This window comes from Bos indicus x Bos taurus, chromosome 7 (assembly GCF_003369695.1).
Source record: "Bos indicus x Bos taurus breed Angus x Brahman F1 hybrid chromosome 7, Bos_hybrid_MaternalHap_v2.0, whole genome shotgun sequence".
Taxonomy (NCBI): Eukaryota; Metazoa; Chordata; class Mammalia; order Artiodactyla; family Bovidae; genus Bos; species Bos indicus x Bos taurus.
The window spans coordinates 1,749,732-1,774,200 of NC_040082.1; the positions used below are offsets into that span (position 1 = coordinate 1,749,732).

A 24,469-nucleotide genomic window follows, 5' to 3' on the forward strand; every position below is an offset into this window, starting at 1 on the left:
CTACAACCTAAGTGTAAACTTAATTCTCTGTATGATAATCTGACGACAATAAACTAGCACCACACAGCTAGTTAATAAAGTTTGATTTAAAGTATGAACAATAAGAAGGCAATTAAAACACAGCACGTTAGCAAATGTTCTCTGAGCACACAACTACTTTGCCATTGCTCTTAAACAAATAAACCTTAAAATATTTAAGAGTCTGTTCAATCACTTTTCAAAATAAAATCTAAACCTAATAAATCTAAAATAGTTTGTACCTAGGAACAAAAATGAAAACAGACCAATCATAAGGACCTGGGAAGAGTCTGAGCATTTCAAGTTTATGTAAAATTGATAAACGGATTGATGTAAGATACCATGCTCTGAAAGCACTAAGGAAAATCATTTAGGAAACAATATGTGAGACAGAGTAGCCTACTGACAAACACTGTCTTCAAACTTATAAGTGACAGCAAAAGTGTATATATAATAAATAATTATTTCAATCATTCTATCATAAACTTTAAACTGGCTAATGTAAGAGTTATAAAAATTATTACTTCAGGAGGTACAAGAATGGAATAAGAAATGTTGTTTTTTTGGAAAAGTCAGCACCTAACTATGTCTGTGATCAGGAGATGGGATACAGAGATGTGGAGAGATAGCACTGCTCAAAGTGCAAAGACTTCCTGAGAGGCAGACATTTTCCAAGAGATCTTTAAAAGGGATAAAATCAGACAGAGAAGAGTTGAGGCATTCAAACATCTTGGTAATAATCTGATGCCACTTGGAAGAATCATGGTGGCTTCTATACCTTTTGGGGGGGAACTCACTAATTATGTCAAACAATTTCATTCCTCTTCAAACCACTGATCTACAGTTTTACAAGATTTTTCAAAGTTCTTTTGATGGCAAAACTTAAACTGAACTGACATGAAGCTATATATAATTACTTATTCCTTTTAGTCTGAATATTCAGAATTTTTACAGTATTTGATGAGTTTTCCCCAGACTCTGAAGTATTATATAATACGCCAACCGTGTATTCCTATCAGGTTCCTAAAATTTTAGAAATTCTAAATCCACAAATAAATATCTAGCCCTGAAGATTTCAGGTAAAGGATTAAGGACTTGTATTTAGAGGCTATACCGTAATGTGAGTTACATACTACTTGTCGATTCTGTACAGATTCTGAGCAAGAAAGAACCAACAAGTGAAAGAGGGGGGAAGAGCATCCATCCCGCTACACAGACTAAATCTGGCAGCGAACGGCAGCTGACGGAACTACAGAACACGTGCGCTTTAGCCCGGTCTTAAACAGGTCACTAAGAAACAGTGAAGGTTTAAGGACACTCTAGTTTCTTCATATGTGAAATCCCCGGATTCCAACAGGACACACATCTGCTTTTGTGAGACACCCCTTCCTCTCTTTCCTAATGTGTAATTGTGTAATATTCAATTACGTTTCGGTTTTGAAATAAACAGAAAACTCTGTTTCTTTAATAGCTGTGATTGATATGACTTCTCCTTTCTTAATATTTACTTTTGGCTGTGTCTGGTCTGAGACGCAGCTCCTGGACTCCTAAGCACATGAGCTCCAGAGCTGAGGTGCAGGGACTCAGCTGCCCCACGAATGTGGGTCTCAGTCCACCACCAGGGCTGACCCGTGTCCCCTGCCTCGGAAGGCAGACTCTTACCCACTGAAACACCAGGGAAGTCCCTGATAGGATTTTCCTATCTGACTGCTAGCACAGTTTTGGGGACATATTTTTAAGATGCTTTTAATACCCAGGACTGATGTATTCAGCACAGATCTGTATCTATAATACACAAAACACAAATCCACTCTGAGTGGAAGGGAGCAGGAAAAGGGTAAGCCAATGATCAGAAAATATGGTAGCTGCCCCGTGGCCTAGTTAATAAACTCAGTGAGCAGACACTACCAGTTAGGTTACTCCATGGCCATCTTCATTTTCTACTTTGTCAAAAGAAACCCAATTTTACTTGGGATGACAACAATCCTAGCTTAAAAAAAAAAAGATCAAAACATTTGATTTCCCATGCTTGGGGTAGGCCACGTGACATAGTTCTGGCCAACAAAAAATGTAATTGGAATTCAGTAAGTAGTGAAAGTGAAAGTCAATCAGTTGTGTCCGACTCTTTGTGTGTCCGACTCTTTGTGATCCCACGGACTGTATAGTCCATGGAATTCTCAAGGCCAGAATACTGGAGTAGGTAGCCTTTCCCTTCTCCAGGGGATCTTCCCAACCCAGGGATTGAACCTGGGTCTCCCGCATTGCAGGAAGATTCTTTACCAGCTGAGCCACACAGGGTAGAGACTCCTAGAAAGTTATTCTCTGTGTGTGTGTGTGTGTGTGTGTGTGTGCCGCGCACACACACATGCTCAGTGGTTCAGTCATGTTCAACTCTTTTTGACCCCATGGACTGTAGCCCACCAGGCTCCTGTCTGTGGAACTCTCCAGGCAAGAATACTGGCGTGGGTTGCCATGCCCTTCTCCAGGGGACCTTCCGGACCCAGGGATCGAACCTCTGTCCCTTGGCCTCCTGCAGTGACAGGTGGATTCTTTACCACTGTGCCACCTGAGAAGCCCAGAAATTTATTATATCACCAATTTAATAAAAATCAGCAGGCTCAATTGGCGTAACTTTCATCCTTTGCTCCTCCCCATTCCTGGCTGGAAAACAGATGCAATGTCTGGAAAAGCAGGAACAATCTTAAGACCATAAGAACAATAGCTACAGGCTTAGGATGGCAGAAAGCTGAAAAGGTAAAAAAAAAACGCCTGATTCTTTAAAGACTCCATGAGATACATCACAAGTCCTGGACTACCCACCTCGAAACTCGTACATAAGAAAAATTACCTGCCTTCGATTTTTGTTGTAGGCAGTCTAATACAACCCAAAGTGATTCATTAAACACATAAGAAATAATACTGGGTAACACAGGGAAGCCAACTAGTACCAAAAACAAAGTAACACTGAATGCAAGAGATAATTCTCCTAAAGTAGAAAATTCCCCATAAAGATTCATCACTATACACATGCTTTCCCTTAAAGGGTTGTTTATTTTTTAAACAAGTCCTTAACTGCCTATCAAATATTCTACATAACTTCTTTCTCATAATTGTCACCTCCTCCATTTCCATTTTTAGTTTTCAATTCAGCAAACATGTCCTACAAGCCAAGCACTTTTCCTTATTTGACTCAACTAATCACAACTTCTTCCATTCAAACAAGTCATCTTCCTTTCCTCCATGGGACTCAGAAGAGAGATTTCATAAAAACATAAAACGAAAACCTCAGAATTTACCAATCCCATTCTGCTTTTATTAAAAAAATAAAAGCAAGTCTGGCATCTTTGTAAAACTTCATACAGAACTTTATGAACACAGAAATAAAAGCAGAAAAGTGAAAGCATTAGTCGCTTTCATGTCTGACCCTTTGTGACCCCATGGACTGTAGTCTATGAAATTCCCCAGGCAAGAATCCTGGAGCGGGTTGCCACCCCCTACTCCTGGAGATCTTCCCAACCCAGGGATCGAACCCAGGTCTCCTGTATTCCAGGCAGATTTTTTACTGTCTGAGCCATCAGGGAAGTCCCAACATAGAATATCTGACAAATTCATTGATAGTTACTGTTGATGAACACTGAAATCTTTAACATTCTCTTCACATCTATATATGACTACTTCCGCAGGGTGGACTTCTCCCAGCACACTGCCCAGTGCAGACGCTCCTGCGCACACTACAAAGAGCCTTTCCTGAGACTGCCAGGCGCTGGGATCAGAATGCTGAGCGAGCCTCAGTCTCTGCCTTCAGGAGGCTTTCAGCAAGTCTCTTTAGATTACACATGTGACAAGAGAAGCAACGGTGAGTGAGGACACGCTCGTGTGAGAGCGTGCAGAGCGACACCCAGCCCCGACTCAAGGGCATGAGGAAAGGGTCCAGAGGATGCAGCACCAATATTGAGTTCTCAAAGACAACCAGGAATTAACCAAGCCAAGTGTGTGTGTGTGTGCGTATGTGTGTGTTTGGGGGCAACGTGGAAAGGGTTTTTTTATGTTTTTTTTCCAGGTAGCAAAGACCTGTAAATAAGACAGAACATAGCAAGTCAAAAAACTGATAGCTTTTGAAAGGTTAGAGCTCATAGTGTAGGCTAGAGTATCATACGGAAGATGATACAAGAGAAATCAAAATGTAGACAGAAAAGCCAAGTTAAAGACTCTGGGAATTTTTCTTTAGGGCAATGGGAAAAAGAAGGGTTTTGAGCAGAAGAGTTACAACATCATTGCTAATACTTGCTGAGTGCCTACTAAGTGCTAGATCCCATATAATTAAGTTCATATACATAATCTTACTTAATTCCTCAAACAAATGTATGCGGCAGGGACACACCCAAGGGAGAAAGCTGGCACTGAATAAATATGAACAAAATTGAGATACATTTAATAAACAACACAAGAAGACATCGTGTTCGTCCGGATCCAAGTTGAAAGTGAAAGAGAAGAGACAAAAATAATCAGAGTAAGCCCATGATTTCTTGTGCAAACAAACAGACTTTTGAGAGTGAAAGGGGACACTAAATGAAAATCTAGAGCACACGATCACTTTCAAGTTGAGGCCCAGGTTTCTGGCCTGGGGAACTGGATGACGATGCGAAAATTTTATCAGAGAGCTTGGGACCACAAAACAAGTTCAGGCAGGGAGGAATTCCATTTAAACACATGGAGGCAGAGGTGTGAGCGGCCGTCCCAGTGGAGCTACCCGCAAGGCCTGCGGGCGTGTGGGTCTAGACCTCCAGGGACTTCTCAGCAGAGCTGTGTATTGTTTTTAGAGGCAGTGGGGCAGTGGCAATAAGTGATGGCAATGGGGAGGAAAGACTGCTCTCACCACAAACTTCTAACTTTTCCATCTTCCCAAGGCAACACGACTGCTTTCTAAGATCTCTACATGCTCTGCTTCTCTACCTCTTTCAGATGTTAACATAATTCGAAACTATAGCTCAATATTAGCATTAGCAAACTGCCTTTACATTATAAAAATTCTGCCAAAACTAGATGGGAAATTCTAATTCAGTTTAGTGATGGATTTTCACTATGTCTAATTATTTCCAATGCCTTCTTAATTTTGATGCACTTATCAGTCAGGTGAGTTAAGTTTAGCAGGAACATTTTTAAAATTTCCTTTTTAAAAGAAGGAAAGAATATCTGTGGTATGCTTTATAAATGTTTTCAATTTTGAAAATGCCTCTTTGTTACTTTCACATATGAAAGATAACTTTGAGGACAAAATGATTTCAAAACTCCACAGACTTGTTATAGAGCAGAAACCTAAGTCAGTCTAGCTTTTGTGCCATATTACACAATATCTGTCTCTCTGTCTGGGTACTTGTACAAAATGTCCTTTTCCTTTTAATTGAAATAAGTTACCAAGATGCACTAGGGGTGACTCTCTTTTCATTTATATTACCAAGAACTTAGCCCTTTTCATCTACAAAGCAAGGCCTCCTCAGCTCAGAACACTTTTCATTGTATCTTTGATTACTGCATCTGCTAACATTTTCCCTACAGAAAACCCATGATTCTTTTGTTGAGCTCTTGTCCTTCATGCCTATCACTGTCCTCCTTTTGCCTGCATTCTTGAAGAGCATCTCATTTTTTCATGTCACTGACACACTCTTGCACTGCGCCAGCTTCACTCTCACACATCACTAATACTGTCCTCCTTTTGCCTGCATTCTTGAAGAGTGTCTCAACACACTCTTGCACTGCGCCAGCTTCACTCTCACACATCACTAATGCAGACTCCGCTCCTGTCACCCCAGCAGTCTCTGCCCACCTCACCCCCGCCCTTCCTACGGCATCTTGCCGTGTTGCCTGACACTGTTACTTTTTCCTCAGGGACTATGACTCAAACTGAGAATTACAAAGAGTTTAAAAAAATCTTTTTCCTGGTCTCTGTACTAAACTATTTTAAGATAAACTGTTCTTCTCAGTCTTCATGTTACCCCAATGTTCAGAATTCTACAGAGCTTTTTCACAAGCTCTCCTATGATAATTTCCCATTTATTCATCTACCTAGATCCTGTGTATGAGAAAGGTGCCTCGTGGTCTTCACTGCAGTACTGGCTCAAGTTCCTCTCTAGTCTAGAGTTAGTTATTTCACAAATATTTGTTGACCACCTACAGTGTACCAGTTATTTGCCAGGGGATTCAAAAATAAAAGTTCCCTGCACTCATGCAGCTAACATTTTAGCAAGAGAGATGGAAAACCAGAAATAAAGGAAATAATCAGTTTGTTATTAAGGCCTGAAGAATGTAAAGATGCAGTAACAGAGAAAAGAATGAGTGGAAGATGAGCTCCCAGGCACAGACGCGGTCTGACGTTCCCGAAGGGCTGCTGCCCAGGGCTACTGTCCACAGCGCTGGGTCTTCCATACCGGCTCTGCTGCTCTGAAAAACCCAGGGCTTCTGCCTTCAACAAACACATCAGGCATTCTCCTGGCCCATGCCGCCAACAGCAGCTTCCCTGAGTGGGTACTGTGCTAGATCAGTGCTCTATCATCGGTTCCCCTATTTGTTCCTGCCTATTTTATTTCTGGCAGATTCAGTCCCCAAATTGGTTGTAAAATACAGGCACAGTGAAAACCGTCAATGTGATTAAGGCTGGCAAGAGCTCTGTTAACTGAAAGGGTTAAACCTACTTGAAAGTAAATATTAAAGCAGAACATCTTTTTTTAAAAAAAATTTATTTTTAATTGAAGGATAATGGCTTTACAGGATTTTGTTGTTTTCTGTCAACATGAATCAGCCATAGGTATATCTTTAAGGACATCTTCCATTAGTCATCATTCTGCAGAGCTTCACCATAAAAGACTTCATCATAAAACATACAAATATGTATCATGCCCCAGTCTACTGATGCAAAAGCAAAGCTTCTGCTTTGATTATGGGACCGCTAATTGGCATTCTGTGTCATATTTTCTGCATAACCATACATATGATAAATTATTTGTGGTTTCTAGCCTAGTTTTTCTAAAGAAGACCAAGAATTTAAATACTCAAAAACATTAGGCAATCTCAGCACAGAGTGCTTCTACATCTTTACAATTTCTTCCCAAATCTTTTGGAGGCATCTTGTTGGTATTTATCAGCGACTTACCGTTACTGAAAATTTCCAAAGCACTCAACTTTATGATTAAAAAAACTTTAGCCTTAATTCATCAGTTTAATAAAAATCAAATTATGAGAGATCAGTAACAAGAACAACTGACTGGGGAGTAAGTAACTGCTTTAAGGTAATCGCATGGTTCAACTGAACTCCTGGCGGGAGAGAAGCCCCAGCCGGCTAGCTAGCGGTCTGTCGGCAGCAAGGGTGGGTGCCATGGGCACAGAGCACCCATCGGTCTAGCTGGCCAGTTAAGCGGGGATTTGTAAACAGAGATCTGAGGCAAGGAGGATGAAAGGGAAGCATAGCTGCCTCTTGAGCTGCAGGAAGAGGCACCCTCTCGTCCATTTCTCTTGTGCCATTTCAAAGCCTCATGCTGTGTGCTAAGTCGCGTCCGACTCTGTGCAGCCCCATGGACCGCAGCCTGCCAGGCCCCTCTGCCCGTGGGATTCTCCAGGCAAGAAAGAACATTGCAGTGGGTTGCCATTCCCTTTTCCAGGGGACCAGGGATCAAACCTGGGTCTCCCACGCTGCAGGCGGCTTCTTTACCATCTGAGCCACAGGGAAGCCCCTTCAAAGCCTTGTGGGTAGACATAAGGGAATCAGTCTCCACGCCTGCTTTTAGAAACCTGCATGCTATTTTCATTTCTGTTTATCATTGGTTAGTGAGCAGGTGCATTTTTTAGTCCAGTTTGATCAGCATTGCAGTTTGCAGTTATCTTAGACTGCCGCAATAGGGTGACTGTCAAATTAAGGTTTTGGTGCTCCTTGATTGTTCAACATCTGAGCTTTAACAAAAAACTGAGAGTCAATTTCAGGGTTCCTAGTCAGTCACCATATAAAATGGAAGCGTCAATATTTTGTCAATATTTTTAAGAAACATATAATAGGTGTTACTTCATCTAAGGCAATGTGAGATGGAAAGAGTATTAATTAATTAATTAATTAATACTCATCATTCCTGATATGATAAACTAAATAGAAATAGTAAGAGCAGGGAGAACAGTGTGAGAAAGGTGGAGTCCTTCCCCCTCTTCTCTCCTCAAAGATCTACTTCCCTTACAAGTCGGGTAAAAAGCAAGCCAGTAAATGACTGGTTTAGAATGGCAAACTCTAGACAAGGTTATTTTATTTTGCTTATCAGACATGATTGTTCCCAAACCGTTCCGACTACTAGGCAAAGAAGTTTTAACACAAAATGTACGTGGAAGGTGGTACATTTCTTCCAATCCCCTAAGAAACTTTGGTTGTTTAAATAATGTACTATATTCCACTCAGTCTTCTGGTTAAAACATCCTCTCTAAAATATTCCAGATAACAAACAGGCTGAAAAGTGTTTCTGGATAATCAGAGAACTGGTCAATCTATGTCTTAAAAACAGTCAATGTCAACAAAACACAACTCAGATGGAACGCAGATAAAAATACACAAATACCCTTCAAAAGTAATTAATACTTAAACAGAATAGTATCTCAGAGCAGAGTTTGGGAACTCCTCCTTCAAGTCCGGTAGTGAATATTAATTTACAAATAGACTATGCAATTAACACCCAGATAGACTTAGACTAGTCCAGCTTATTTGTCTCCAGTACTGTCGGTTAGGGCTCCCCTGGGGGCTCCATGGTAAAGAATCCACCTGCCAATGCAGGAGACATGGGTTCAATCCCTAGGTCAGGAAGATACCCTCAAGAAGGAAATGGCAACCCACTCCAGTATTCTTGCCAGGAAATCCCATGGACAGAGGAGCCTGGGAGGAATCTTCAGTCTATGGAGTTGCGAAAGAATCAGATACGATCAAACAACTGTCATTAACAATTTCTCCATTAAAGAAAAGTTATAAACTAGTTTTCTAAGCAAGGGTTCAGTGTCAGAGCCTAGAGAATCATGTATTCTATTATCACCTTGAATTCCCTTGTGATAATTATAAAACGCAGCCATTTTCAAGGGGAAAAAAGAAACAACAAAAAAAAAGCCTTCTTGATTGTATCCATTTATTTTTCTGCTAACTAATGTGAAGACATTTCTACACTAGTTTTCTAGTACATGATGAGACTTGAGCTCGAACATCATAAACCATGAGCAATAAGCACAGTCCTCACACTAATTATCACTGTTCCATCTCCTCCAAAGAAAAAGCCAACATTCCAAACAAAAAAATAAGGCTTTGAACTTAGTTTCTTCACTTAAAACTTATGTTTAAATAACTGGTAGAGATGTTAAGTACTTCCTTAGATATATTCTGATTTTATGACATAATGACCCATCAGAAAATGCTCCAAAGCCTTGAATCCCATCTCACTAGTGGAAAATTACTATCAGAATAACCGTGTCTGATAACAATATCAAAAATATAATGTCATATCACATTATAATAAATCAATTTTCCTCCAATTAAAAAGTACAAAATGTAGAATTAGGCAAATAGTCTATGTCAACAACAACAGCAAAAGTCTTATGACAAAATAAACTCATTTAGGTATACGGGTGTATCTTTTGAATTCATTCATTCTTTAGAGATCCCAAGAATGCAATCCCAACAAAATTAACTCTTTAAGAATGCAGTGGTGCTGAGATGCAATGCCAAATTTGTCAAGTCTCATGGTATTATACTCTGAAATCTCAAATGAACAGCTGTCTAAATGCTGAACAAATTTAAAGTATATTGAATTACTGCTTATTTTTATTTATATTAGTATTTAGTGGATTGGCAGTCTTCTGTCACTCAACCTCCAAATGTCAGATGAAAGATTCCACTGAGGAGAATATATACCAGGATACCACATCTTCACACAGAATGTGAACCATAGTCTATGCATATGTGGTATCTGAAGTTTAATCTTCTCTTCAAGCAATAATACAATGTGCTGTAACACATCTTTATTAAATTCTTACCATGCTATCACACCAGAGGCACAGCGGTGGACATAAAAAAACCCTCAAGGAGTTTACAGTCTTGTGGGATACACTTCAGACAATTACACTGGCCGAAAAAAGCCAGCATCAACCCCCAGGCACACGACTGAGCTACACTGGACCTGATTAGACGAAACACTGGCGCCACCACCGTGACGGGATGAGACCCTGGGCATCTTGGGAGGAGGGGTGCTTATTTTGTTTTGCACGTGGGAAACGTGAACTGTGAGGGCCAGCGTGGGCTGTGGGAGGTCCTCTCCAAAGCCGCTGCCGTTCTTTCCCCTGCGTCCCCTACAGGCGCCTCCCCTCAGGCAGTGGAGAGTACCCCCTCCCTCACACCCCGGTGGCCTCCCTGGCTTCTCGGCTTTCGAGTCCAGGTCTGAAGCCTTGCCATTTCTATCCAAGTGGCTTTTTCAGAGTGGCTTTGGGTAGACTCGTCAGAGAGCTGAATTATAGTTAATAACTTAGGTACAGAGAAAGGCCTAGGGACAGTAAACTATTACAGCAGTTCACGCAAAACATAAAGGACTGGTTAAAACAAAAGCAACAGAAAGAGAAGAGAGGACGGATGTCAGGGATGAGTAAAGCTAAAATGCAAAAGACTCTCCAGTTGATGACAATTAAGGATTGAGAAAAAATAGAAGTCAATGTGGGTTCTGGCGCTTCAGAACCTAGACAGCTGAAAAGAAAATGATGCTGTCAATCAAGGTCCTCCAACAAATGAATGGCAACATTTCGAGTGAGTGGGGTATTGAGAGCCTGTTCTGGAGTTCCGTCCTTTTTAATCTGGCTGATATTCTGAAGTAACCTAAGCCTAGAAAACACTGACTTCCTTTGTGTCTCCACATGGTTAATGCTATCTATTCTAGTTAATTCTTTTTTTTTTTCCTGGCCAAAGAAGATGTAGGACTCCTTACTAATAAATACCTTTCTAATAATTAGAAGCATATAAAGGTAAATTTGTAATAGTGATTTCAAACTAAAACTCATCTACTTGAAAAAATTAAAGCTTTCAGATTTACAGAAGCCGTCTGGGTATAATTTGGACTACATTTGTGGCTTTGGTGTTCAGTCACTCAGGCTTGTCTGACTCTTGGTGAACCCATCAACTGTAGCCTGCCAGGCTCCTCTGTTCATGGATCTACCAGGCAAGAATACTGTAATGGGTGGCCACTTCCTCCTTCAAGGGGATCTCCCTGACCCAGGGATCATATTTGTGTCTATCTGTGGATTCTTTACCACTGAGCCACCAGGGGAGCCCTTTTATTACATACTTGGTGGCATTTCAAAGTATCCACCATTAAAAAAAAAGTTACTTTATACCCTGTCAGGCCACATGACTTGCAGACCTGTGCTGTAGCAACATTTAATCCTGTCCTGCCTGAGCAGACAGAATACTGAAAGGAGAATGAAATCTCCTTGTCTGTCTCAGACTTTCACCTTGTACCCTCAGTCCCTAATCCTGTTAAATCTTTGTATTAAATGTTCTTACGACTGGTTTCCTTAGGCAACTGTGAACATAAAGAGAAACAGTAACATCTCTGTGTATTTAAGAATTAAGGTTAGACAATTTACGACTTGTTCAGGGTACCCTAAATTTTAATTTGTAATTTCATATGCTATCTATACAAAGGCTAAGAATGTATTTACTATACAGCTCACATAACCTTGTGAACTCACTTAGGCACACGGGCAAGTACTAGGTCACTTTCAGCAAATCATGGACTACTTTACATACTCACTAACAAAATCACGTCAGGTTATAGCTATAAGTAATGCTGCCAGAAGCATGATCAAATTCATTTTACATGTATTATTTAAACTGCATGGGTTTAGACCAATGTTTCTCAACCTTTTGTCATTATAACCTCCTTAAAGATTCTCTTCATACATATTTTTTCCTAATCATTCCTCCACACAATTTTGATACTACATATACAATGCTCATGTGCTAGGGACTATTATGTATTGTATCTGTGCTTTGCATTTCCAAAAGAATATGTTTGTTTTTTTTTTAATCCCCCACCCCAACATCACCACAGGCCCAAGAAGCAATATTACCCTCCTGGGGAAGACATCTCCCTATTGAGAATGCACGCTTTATTTAGACTAATAATATGTTGTTCAAATTAGAATTATTCCTATAATCAAAATAAAACTAAGCCTTAGAGCATCTCAGAAGACTCATGAGGAAGAAAAGCCCGAGTCACAGCTGCTTTTTCGAAACTGCTGACTTAAAGACTGAGAAGCACAGCTAAGAACTCGAACTTCCAGCACCTGCAAAACAAAACTACGAAACTCTTCCATTTTAAAGGACATCAACAGTCCTCCATTCTTGATGGATTTTATTCAAAGAGCACCAACTCATGTAATTTGTGGCTAACAAGTAAAAAGTGGATTTAAAACCAAAAATATATTTTGGTTTTATTCATGAGGTTCTAGAGTTCAGAAAGGACAGTAAAGATAAAAATAAGAATCTGACAATCCTAAGTATTTCCAACACACTTAACTATGGAAACAGTAGCATTGACATTTGGTAGAAAAGAACTCTGAAGATATAATATTAAAATGAACACTATTTAAACAGAAACTATTTAAAATGAAATATCAAGAAGCGACTGTTTTCCTAATAGACTCAAAAAGTCTATGCTTATTTTTAATTAAAACTGTTCATTATTAAAGCTCAAAAATATATTTATCCTCAATTAATAGACTCTGTCTCCTTTCTCCCTCTAGCATCAGGAAAGCTGAGTCTCACGCACAGCTGGCCAAGGCAAGGGCTGCACAGAGAAGAGACACCACAGAGCACAGCCATCCCTCTGACCCCACCACAGCCCACCCGCCCTGACAGGCGCCCAGGAAGACTAGGGGTGGGGGTGGAGCGCGGCTTCCTAAGAGCACACAGGTCATTCTTAGAGTCAGCAAAAAAGGAGATCTGCCGCCACTAGAATAGGAAAAGATAAAAAAGGTAACAGATAAGAGGATTACGCCTAAAGCCAAATAGATTTACTGACACCACGGTTTATTAGGGACACAATATATTAAGAATTGTCATACACTCCCAAATTCATCAAAACACTACTTATATTAAGACAAAGAAAATGTTTTACAATTTTATAATAGATTTTTCTTTCAGTATCATTATCCTTTCATCCTAACAATGGCTTGGCTATATGAAAGCTTTTAAGACTTTAGCAAGACTAAACTTAAGACTTAAATTTTCTTTTCAAATTAATCCCTTCTTTTTTTGTCAGCCAAAAGAGATGGTAAGTTTCTTTAGTATTACTTTAGTGATATCTAAGATTGCCGGGAGAAATATCAATAACCTCAGATATGTAAATGACACCACCCTTATGGCAGAAAGTGAAGAAGAGCTAAAAAGCCTCTTGATGAAAGTGAAACAGGAGAGTGAAAAAGCTGGCTTAAAGCTCAACATTCAGAAAACTAAGATCACGGCATCTAGTCCCATCACTTCATGGGAAATAGATGGGGAAACAGTGGCAACAGTGTCAGACTTTATTTTGGGGGGCTGCAAAATAATGGCAGATGGTGATTGCAGCCATGAAATTAAAAGATGCTTACTCCTTGGAAGAAAAGTTATGACCAACCTAGATAGCATATTCAAAAGCAGAGACATTACTTTGCCAACAAAGGCCTGTCTAGTCAAGGCTATGGTTTTTCCAGTAGTCATGTATGGATGTGAGAGTTGGACTGTGAAGAAAGCTGAGCACCAAAGAATTCATGCTTTTGAGCTGTGGTGTTGGAGGAGACTCTTGAGAGTCCCTTGGACTGCAAGGAGATCCAACCAGTCCATTCTGAAGGTGATCAGCCCTGGGATTTCTTTGGAAGGACTGATGCTAAAGCTGAAACTCCAGGACTTTGGCCACCTCACGCCAAGAGTTGACTCACTGGAAAAGACTCTGATGCTGGGAGGGATTGGGGGCAGGAGGAGAAGGGGTTGACAGAGGATGAGATGGCTGGATGGCATCACCTACTCTATGGATGTGAGTTTGAGTGAACTCCGGGAGTTGGTGATGGACAGGAAGGCCTGGCGTGCTGCAATTCATGGGGTCATGAAGAGTCAGACACGACTGAGTGACTGAACTGAACTGAACTGAACTGAAGTATTGCTGAAATATACTCTTGCTCGACGGTGTGGCCTAAATCTGCTGTGAGTCCCTGCGCACAGAAGAGGTGTAGTCAGCGAACGCTGTAGTCTGTGTGTAACCAAACTCAGCTTGACTAGCAACTGTAGAACTTCTGCAAGCACTGTGATCCTATTTATTTTAAAATACCTTTAATAAAGTGTACCTAGTGAAAATAATGCATTACACTTCACAATTAGTCTTTTATTCTAAAACTTATAAGAGGTGATACTCAATTTCTCAATTTAGATAGTAAAAACTTATATTACCAAACTATAAGGTGGCAAAAATACACAGAAGAACTGTACAAAAAAAAGATCTTCACAACCCAGTTGATCATGATGGTGTGATCACTCACCTAGAGCCAGACATCCTGGAATGTGAAGTGGGCCTTAGCGGAGCATCACTACGAACAAAGCTAGTGGAGGTGATAGAATTTCAGTTGAGCTATTTCAAATCCTAAAAGACGATACTGTGAAAATTCTGCACTCAATATGCCAGCAAATTTGGAAAACTCAGCCGTGGCCACAGGACTGGAAAAGGTCAGTTTTCATTCCAATCCCAAAGAAAGGCAATGCCAAAGAATGCTCAAACTACTGCACAATTGCACTCATCTCACACGCTAGCAAAGTAATGCTCAAAATTTTCCAAGCCAGGCTTCAGCAATATGTGAACTGTGAACTTCCAGATGTTCAAGCAGGTTTTAGAAAAGGCAGAGGAACCAGAGATCAAATTGCCAACATCCGCTGGATCATGGAAAAAGCAAGAGAGTTCCAGAAAAACATCTATTTCTGCTTCATTGACTATGTCAAAGTCTTTGACTGTGTGGATCACAATAAACTGTGGAAAATTCTGAAAGAGATGGGAATACCAGACCACCTGATCTGCCTCTTGAGAAACCTGTATGCAGGTCAGGAAGCAACAGTTAGAACTGGACATGGAACAACAGACCAGTTCAAAATAGGAAAAGGCGGACGTCAAGGCTGTATATTGTCACCCTGCTTATTAACTTATATGCAGAGTACATCATGAGAAATGCTGGGCTGGATGAAGCACAAGCTGGAATCGAGACTGCTGGGAGAAATATCAGTAACCTCAGATATGCAGATGATACCACCCTAATGGCAAAAAGAGAAGCAGAACTAAAGAGCCTCTTGATGAAAGTGAAAGTTTGGCTTTCACTTATAGTTCAACATTGGCTTATAGTTCAACATTCAGAAAACGAAGATCATGGCATCTGGTCCCACCACTTCATGGGAAATAGATGGGGAAACAGTGGAAACAGTGACAGACTTTATTTTTTGGGGGCTCCAAAATCACTGCAGATGGTGACTGCAGCCATGAAATTAAAAGACGCTTACTCCTTCAAAAGATAGTTATGATCAAACTAGATAGCACATTAAAAAGCAGAGACATTACTTTGCCAACAAAGATCCATCTAGCCAAGGCTATGATTTTTCCAGTAGTCATGTATGGAGGTGAGAGTTGGACGATAAAGAAAGCTGAGCACAGAAGAACTGATGGTTTTGAACTGCGGTGCTGGAGAAGACTCCTGAGAGTCCCTTGGACTGCAAGGAGATCCAACCAGTCCATCCTAAAGGAAATCAGTCCTGAATCTTCACTGGAAGGACTGATGTTGAAGCTGAAACTCCAATACTTTGGCCACCTGATGTGAAGAGCTGACTCATTTGAAAAGACCCTGATGCTGGGAAAGATTGAAGGCAGGAGAAGATGGCTGGATGGCATCACTGACTCAATGGACATTAGTTTGAGTAAACCCCAGGAGTTGGTGATGGACAGGGAGGCCTGGCGTGCTGCAGCTCAAGGGGTCACAAAGAGTCGGACACGACTGAGCAACTGAACTGAACTGATAATGTGTATCTGGGTACTGACTGATTGATACTTGGGGTCAATTAAAAATAGATAACTTGGTTAAATAATTGTCAATAAAAACATAAAATGTTTTTTGTAAATCTAAATTAAATGTCCCATTTTTAGGTTGACTGAGCACCTTTCCCATTTAAAGATAAATCTACAGTGTGAAAATGAGGCAGTTTTACAAGCACAATGATAGTTATGTAGTAAACAATTTAAGTAGGAACACTTATCTTCTAATAGTAATTACATATCTTCTTCCATTTTAAAATACATGATCAGAGATTAATGAAAACAAGGTAAGTAAATAGAAAGTTAATTAAGAAAGAATATACTCTAAAAAATAATCAATATTATTTAAATATAAGGTAATTTTTTAATAAAGCTACATATTTACCATCCCACATTAAGCCTCTGCTAAGAGCTACTCTCACAGTTGTGTGGCTGTCCGTGTCCCAGCCAAGCACTGTTAGCTGTCATCTCTGAACATGACACCAGCCGGCATCTGCGGTGGCTCCAGGGCAGAAGTTCACCTGCAACGCAGGAGACACAGGTTCCACCCCAGGTGGGGAAGATCCCTGGAGCAGGGCATGGCAACCCACTCCAGGATTCTTTACTGGGAATCTCACAGACAGAGGGGCCTGGCAGGCTACAGTTTATGGGGTTGCAAAGAGTTGGTCATGACTGAAGCAACTTAGTACACACAGGCATGACACAGCCATGGGAGAAAAATCCATTCTTCAAACAGATGTTTTAAATTAATAAGCTGATTAAATGAAATACTGCCTTAAAATATATGCCGGATCCAGAGCAAAACCATGAAAATCCAAAAAGTCAAATCATAGAAGTGGTCAAAGTTTATGAGAAGTAACGCTATTTACCTTGGCTCTGCGCTCAGACTTATTACATTTTTTTGTGGTAGAGAACTTTGCGTTCTTTGTTTCAAATCCTAGAAAAATGAACAGAAGTTTTTATTTTACTTTTAAAAAAGTTTCAAAATTAGCTGTGTAATAATACCTTGAAGAAAACAGGAAAAGGGCACAGTAGAAAAGAAAAAACAAGCCTCTTTCCAGCTACATAAAGTCCATCCAAGTTCAAAGTAAACAAACCTTGTGTCTATGAATATGTATTGTGTATTTAGATTTTAAGCATAGCATATGTTACAGGGACTAGAGTGCTAATTAGTAACCAAATAAATCACAGTTCTAGCGACAATTCTGCAGAAAGTTTTACTATGTTCCTTTTGTGTCACATGCCTCATGTCTTTAGAAACATAAGTTTGACAAATAAAAACCAATTTTTAAATATCTGAGTTACTAATTAGAAGTGTAAAGAGGATTGCAATAAGAAATTTTTTGAACCCTTGGTCCTTGCTGCAGATACCAAGCTCCTCCTCTCAGGGCATGGTCTGTTTTACCTACTCATCTGACCCTAGCGAGCTAAGGCATACATCATTCCGTTTTACAGAGGATCAAGGGCTCACAGATGTAACGCCTTCAGCCCCTGCAGAGGGGCAGGGGTGAGACTAATAGCTAATCTCTTAGCTCCTCAGTCACTGCTCTGCTCTTACGTCTCAACACTGCCCAGAGCACTGCTTGGACTCATCGGGAAATCAGAAGAAAATTTAGGATCATTGAAATGGAAATGCAGCAAGAACAGGTTCAGGATTTACGGCAGTTCACGTATCAAGGAGCTGTTTGTTAAAGCTAAGGAAAATAAGGAGTATAAAGTCTAGTTACCTCACAATATCATCTTAAGTGTTCTAAAAGTCTGAATTTTTCACACACTTTGAAATAAGTTCATTATTTTATTTTTCATGCTTAGATTTTGTGGGAAAATACACACCATAAATCAAAGAGACACATTTACAGGAAAAAAGAACACAGGTAATTTATATAAAGCGATACAAATTATTTCAAATAATTTACAGAGAAATAATTAAATTTCAATGCCTCTTTCTATTAAGCTTGTCACTCCCTTTCCCAATCCAAGAAGAAAAGAATCACTCATTTTGATTATGAAAACAGAAGATATTAACTAACCATTTCTAGGAAGGTATCCGAAGAATAAGAGTCGTATGAGTGTTTGTCCTTCAAAATAAGCAGCAGTGCAGAATGTCCAATTATCTTCTTTAAATTCATCAGTGAATGAAAGAGTCTGTGAACCAAAAATTTTACTCATCTGAGAAGTGATTCAAACATCAGTATACAGTATTTTCACAGCGATCAGACTTGTTGCCAAGGGAGAGGGGAGGGGCGGACTGGGAGCCTGGCATTAGTGGAGGCAAACCATTACACACAGGACAGATGAACAAGGCCCTACTGCACAGCTCAGCGTATCCTGTGATTCGCCACAACAGAAAGGAAAACTAAAAATACGTATATAACGGAATCACTGCCAGGCGGTAGAAATTAACACACTGTACATCAACTAATCTGTACATAACATTTTCAGTTGTTTTATTTATGGCCAAACCACCATCATCTTCATCCTGTATTCAAACTAAAACCTATCATAAACTATGATGAATCTCTACTCTGAATGAAGTACTTAGGGGAAAAAGTTAATCAGAAGGTATCACTGGTAAGGATTCATTTCAGTAGCAAACCTTCTGGATACAGTTGAAACACATAAACTTATCCACTCTACTTATATTCTCCATGAACATCATACTAAATAACAATAGCCAGCACGATGACCCCAATAGCTCTAAAGCATTCTACCAACAGCAATGAGCTGACGTTTCACTTTAGAAAAATCTTTAACAAGCACTGAAATAACAACAAAAGAAGACATAAGATTAACTCTCATTCGCAAGAAAATTCAATCAGTATACACACTTCAAAGAATTTAAATTCCTAAAGAATTCGAATAGATATTTTGTTGAATTTAGTTTCATGTTCTTGTTCAAAAGAGTTAGAAAAAAGTTTCTCACAGATCAGATAACAAACTTGTCTTTGTTCTTGTTCTATTTCTTTGTCACTGAAATTCTTAACTGTATTCAAACTGTGCGGTTCTGTCTGAGGAACAAAAGAGATGCTTATGAATCGACTGATTCAAGTTCAAATCTAAAATATAATCTTGGAACATTACCAGCTATTGGCGAAGCACTATACGTTGGAAAAAAACGTGCCTTCCCCCGCCAAAGTCCCATCTTGTTTCTTCAAAGATTTAGAGAGCAGGTATCCCTAAGTAAACTCATGATGGAGAAGCTGGTGGAGAAACTGTTATAGCCATGCTTTCAATCAACCCTCAGATGTTTATAGAGGGATTATATTATCTTCCCCAACACAGAAAGCAATTTTGGATCTATGTGTTAAAATATTTTTGTTGATATTCAACAACAACAAATAACTGTACAAGAATTAGATAACTTCAAAGATGTAAGTGATCATAATCAGCAAGTTATTAACTAAGTGCATTTACATAGTAAATCTGTAACCACAGTATTAAAATCTTATGGATTGGAGTTCAATCATCCAGCTAAATTTCTCATTCTATTCAAGTATTTTACTAAAAAATAGTGTTTTCATAAGACTAAAAGACCATATATATGAATGAACACAACTCAGTTACGAAAACAACAACTTCAATCTAAGTTTATTTTTATTATCTACATGGCTATCTTTATGAGGTTATCTGAACCTACAGAATAAGTCATGTTCTGCACCTGCTAAAATCTTATTCCTATTAGTGTTTTAAAGAGTCCTAATTAAGCCGAATAAATGCCATGAATCAATGTTTGTGTCCTGAAGGCAGATACGTAGTCTTCTTATGAGATGACCACTAAAGACAGTGCATTTCCCAAATACTTTCTCAAGATGTATAAAGCTATTTTGCTAAAAACAAAATAAAGCTAAACCCCAGTAAATAAGTTTGGGGAAAATTGGGAAAAACAAAATTTTATACATTTCAACATTTCATCAACGTGGGATTAAAGTTTCCTCTGATTTCCCAATATACCCTTCTCATACTATGAAACAAGTTTAGCAAACGTCACCGAGGAGTCCGTTTTAGTTCGTTACCATTGCTGCTGTTTAAAGAGCCGTCATCACGTTTGTCATTCACTAGTTTAGACTACACGCTAGGAGCCTCGTTCTCACCCTCTGTTCATTCATTTCTCCTACCTACCTTTATTACAGTTTAGCCATTGGCAGAATTCTTAATCTCTCTGTAACTGACCTCATTACCATCCCTTCTTCACACAGTCCCAGGATTCACTTTTAAGCTAAACATCCAGCAAAACACTGTCTAGTCTAATTCATTTTTGATTTCATGATTTTTATGCCATAACTAGAATTAACCTCCAAATATGCCATGATGTACACGTGCTCTCCAATTTATAATTACATAAACACTCAATCTGCTGGGAAGGCAGAAGAGAGGGCTCCCACGGCCTGGAGCTCTGACGCCCTGTGGAGCTGCCACACCTGAGCACAGCCTGGAAGCGTGGAGGCGGACGCATTCAGTTTCCAGGCACTACCACTAGCAGCCAAAGCCGGCCCCTAGGGCCCACGTTTGCTCACGGAGACAGCTCCGCCACCATGTGAATGAACAGGAGTCAACAATCCAAGAACAAGAAAGCACCCTATACTAGCTGCTCCTTTAGTTATAATTCTCTAACTTCTGTTTTGAAATTTCCTATTTAAAAATGTGTGTGCTAATGACTTGATAATTGTTTATGGCTTTTCAATGAAGCATGAAGGGCTGACAAAGCAGATTTACAAATGTCAAGTACAATGAGAATTACTGTGTCTTTTTTCTCTAAGATGCAATTTTCTATTGGAATGCTTTCATAAGTTAAAAGCAACACCAAATACATGGAAGAACTAATGGCAGGCCTTCTGGAGAGGTCATGAGACAGAAGATATTCTGTACAAAAGCCCCATGACCTGCACCCTAATCCCTTTCAGTATGGCAGCCAGGGAGAGAGCAGTCAGTGGGGGAGGAGGACTCTCCGTGTCGTCCTAGGAGCTCTGCTCTGGCCTGACTCCCAGCAGCTTCACTTTTAAACTCTTGAGAAACCAAGAAAACAGAAACAGGTGAAAATAAAAATGGAGTACCTGACCTTACTTTCAGAAACACTTTCTGTGGGAGCAATAACATCATTATCATCCAGTAAGTATCCTCCACTTTAAGCTCAGCTTAAACTCAGAACAATGCCAGGTATATCTGCCACAAGAAAACTGAGAAGACATTTAAGGTACTACCTTGAATATATTTTTTAAGACTTAAGGCAACTAATGGAACCTCCAGAATATTTGTTACCAAGTTTTCTGAAAGGCGGTCAAAATATTATAACTACAAGTCTAGTTAACACTGTTACAATTAGTAGTGTCCGCTGTAGGACAGTTTTTTAAGAATGACTTTATGTGCTATGTACATTTTCTACCTATGAGAATATCTATAAAAAGATATTCACTTTTTAAATCTAAGAAAATCAGATTTTTAATGATTTTAAAATATTATCAAAGAGTAATCTGGAAGAAATACTAAACTACGGTGAAACAATAGGCAAAACTCCTCCTCCAATGTCAGAATCTCACCTGCACAGATCCTAACGAATGACAGCCTCAACTCTGGTATGATGATGGAAATCTCACTATTACAAAAGGTTACGCTTATTGGGAAGCACAGTTTACAAATTGCCCTGCTATTCTGAGCCAAAGCCAGTAATCACTGTTTCTGATCTGCAATATGAAAATAATGGAATTCTACCCCCTCATTCATCTAACAGACCATCTAAGAGCTGAAGATGGCTTTGATGTCAATACTCAGACCATCCCTTATCACCCCAATTCTTTGTATCATCTATAACATGACAAGCTTTCTCAGTTCTTCTACTTCCTGGCTATTCTTCTAAACATAGTGTTTTTCGTCAGTGCCCCTGTTAAAAAGTGAGGTATCCAGGAGTAAATGGATATGATAGGATAGAATTAAATAGCTATATAATGAAATGGAGCTCTGCATGGCCCTGGATTATAGCTATGATTTACTAACCCTAACCAAATCCTTGGGCAAGAAGGCAGCCTCAATTACCACACTCTACTTGGGGAAAAGCGGGGTCAGTTTTGTAACAATGTTTTACTACTCCATTTACAGAAAGGCACTACCATGCAAAGCTGGGAAGGCCAGCACTTTTTGTCAAGAGATTTCTTTAAAAAATGATGGTTGTGAATACTGATGGTTTTTCTATAGCAACACTTATAAGAGATGTGATTATTAAAATCTTCATCAAAGATAAGCATTTTCGGTTGTCAGCATAACTGAAAATGTTTCTTGGCATGACATATGTATCTTTGAAATTGGTTTGATTTAGTGTGCTTTCCTTCAATAAAAATTCAGTATTAACAATAAAAAAAATTCATCAAAAGATAAACGCTTATGACCCCAAATTTTAAAAGATTTTAAGTTCACTTTTCAGTAATTACATTACCTGGTACCATAATCCACAACCACCCAATCTTTTGCAGTTCCTGTGATAGCATCATGATGTTGAAATAGTCCCAAATTTCGTCTTGCTTCTGTCAGCATCACATAATGGGATGATGAAAGAAATTTACTTATCTTGTACTGCTTAGCTTGTTTCATGGCGAAATAGTAAAGAATTTCAGCAGCCCTAATTGCATAAAACAGTCATTAATTTTTATTTCAAAACAAACATTTTAATTTACTACCTAAAAGAGGTATCAATGATACATTCTCAAACTTAAAAAGAAATCCATGATTTCAGTATGATCAATTTATAAGACAAATATTGATAATAAACATTTCTATAAAACCACCAAGGTATACACCTAATACATCTAAATTCTTAAGCATCAAAGAACACCATGTCTCAGTGATACAAGGGGAAGAAGTGAGTATCTGTTGGCAGTAAGACACGTCCATTTCCGTGTAACGTATGAAAGCAGCAGGAACTAGGTAAGTGTGTCTGTCCTTCCTTCTCCACAGTGCAGACATACACCGTGAACTTCACCAGAAGGCCACTGACTCTCACACGTACAGTGGAGGAGACGGTGGGGAAATGCGTGGCCCCATGAGCATTAGACTAACAGCAAAGGAGAGGAAATGGAAGGCGGCCTGACAGCTCAGGGACAGGAGTCAGTCTAACAGGTGAATGACAACACACGCCAGCTACAGAGAATTTAGCAATATAACCTGAAGGGTGATAAATCATACATTGGCATTCCTCACTTATTTTAAAAAGAATAAAAATACTTTAGCTTAAGAATAGTTTTGAGCAAGAATATGAGAGTTTATAACTTTCACCTTTAAATTTTTCCATTCAAGGATATGGTTCAGGATAGGTTTCTGAAAGGTTCTTTAAAAAGAGACACAGCTTGATGGAGTGAAAAATATAAGAAGGACCTTTATGACAAACGTTAGGATGATGGAGAGAAAAATCAAGGCAGCATGAAAATGTAGCAAGATATCAGGAAAAAAGAAGAGATTTAAACTGCTCTTTTTAAAAAAGAATTCCTTTGAATTTTTGAAGACACTAAATAATCTCTACTTTTTAAAAACAGATAAAAATTTAATATCCACTTCTTAAAATTACAAGCCTTCTTGACGGCATGAGACTCCCTCTCCTGGAATTAAGAAGACTATAAGTATGTAGGCAGACATATCCAGAGCAAACGCACTGAAGAGTACATATACATATAAATATTCCAAAATATTAAACAAGTGGATTTTAAGAATATTTTCTTTTTTGTACTTTTCTAATTTATACACTTATTTTTACAAATAAGTTGAGGATCAAATATAATTTTTCACACAGTAAACTTAGTTTCAAATAAACTAATTATATTTTGAAATTCAAATTACTGTATGGCTTATTGTTTTATTTTAACGCAGGAGAATTTTCAAAATACATTACCAGTAGTAATATATTCAAGTAGCACCTTAAATAAGTTCAATAAAATAAGACTGAACTAATACTCATAACTTTTTGCCACCAAAAAATACTTGACACTTAAAAAAATTATGCAGTGGCCCAAAAGAATTTCTACATTATTTAGTACTTGCTCTGTTCTTATCATAGATAGTTTAGAATAACGTAACAGATAACTAATATTCTATTGGTTAATGATGCAGAAATATCTATAATATACAAATACTTTTTTGTTATAAATATAATAATATACATACATTTGGCACATTAATGACTATCCCCTCAGTCAAAGGTTAGGGTTTTCTAATAAGTTACTGTTACTTTGTGGAAACAGTATCACAGAAACGGCAAAAATAATAAACACACATACCACTATGCCAAAGTACAACACTTAAAGAAATTAATGATTTTTAGAAAAATACTGTCCAATATATACTTAATATCCACTAATACATAGAAGAGGGTAGGT

General features: G+C 38.9%; 1 protein-coding gene across 1 annotated transcript in view; it reads right to left on the minus strand.

Moving 5' to 3' along the window:
- Positions 1-24,469, minus strand: part of MAN2A1 (mannosidase alpha class 2A member 1) — a 211,600-nt gene that overhangs the window by 73,488 nt on the left and 113,643 nt on the right. The window contains exons 10-12 of the mRNA XM_027545470.1: positions 22,540-22,722; positions 18,146-18,260; positions 16,985-17,052 (exon numbers count right to left, since the gene is read on the minus strand). Of these exons, the coding sequence (XP_027401271.1) occupies positions 16,985-17,052; positions 18,146-18,260; positions 22,540-22,722 (366 nt within the window). The remainder of the gene's footprint in view (positions 1-16,984; positions 17,053-18,145; positions 18,261-22,539; positions 22,723-24,469) is intronic.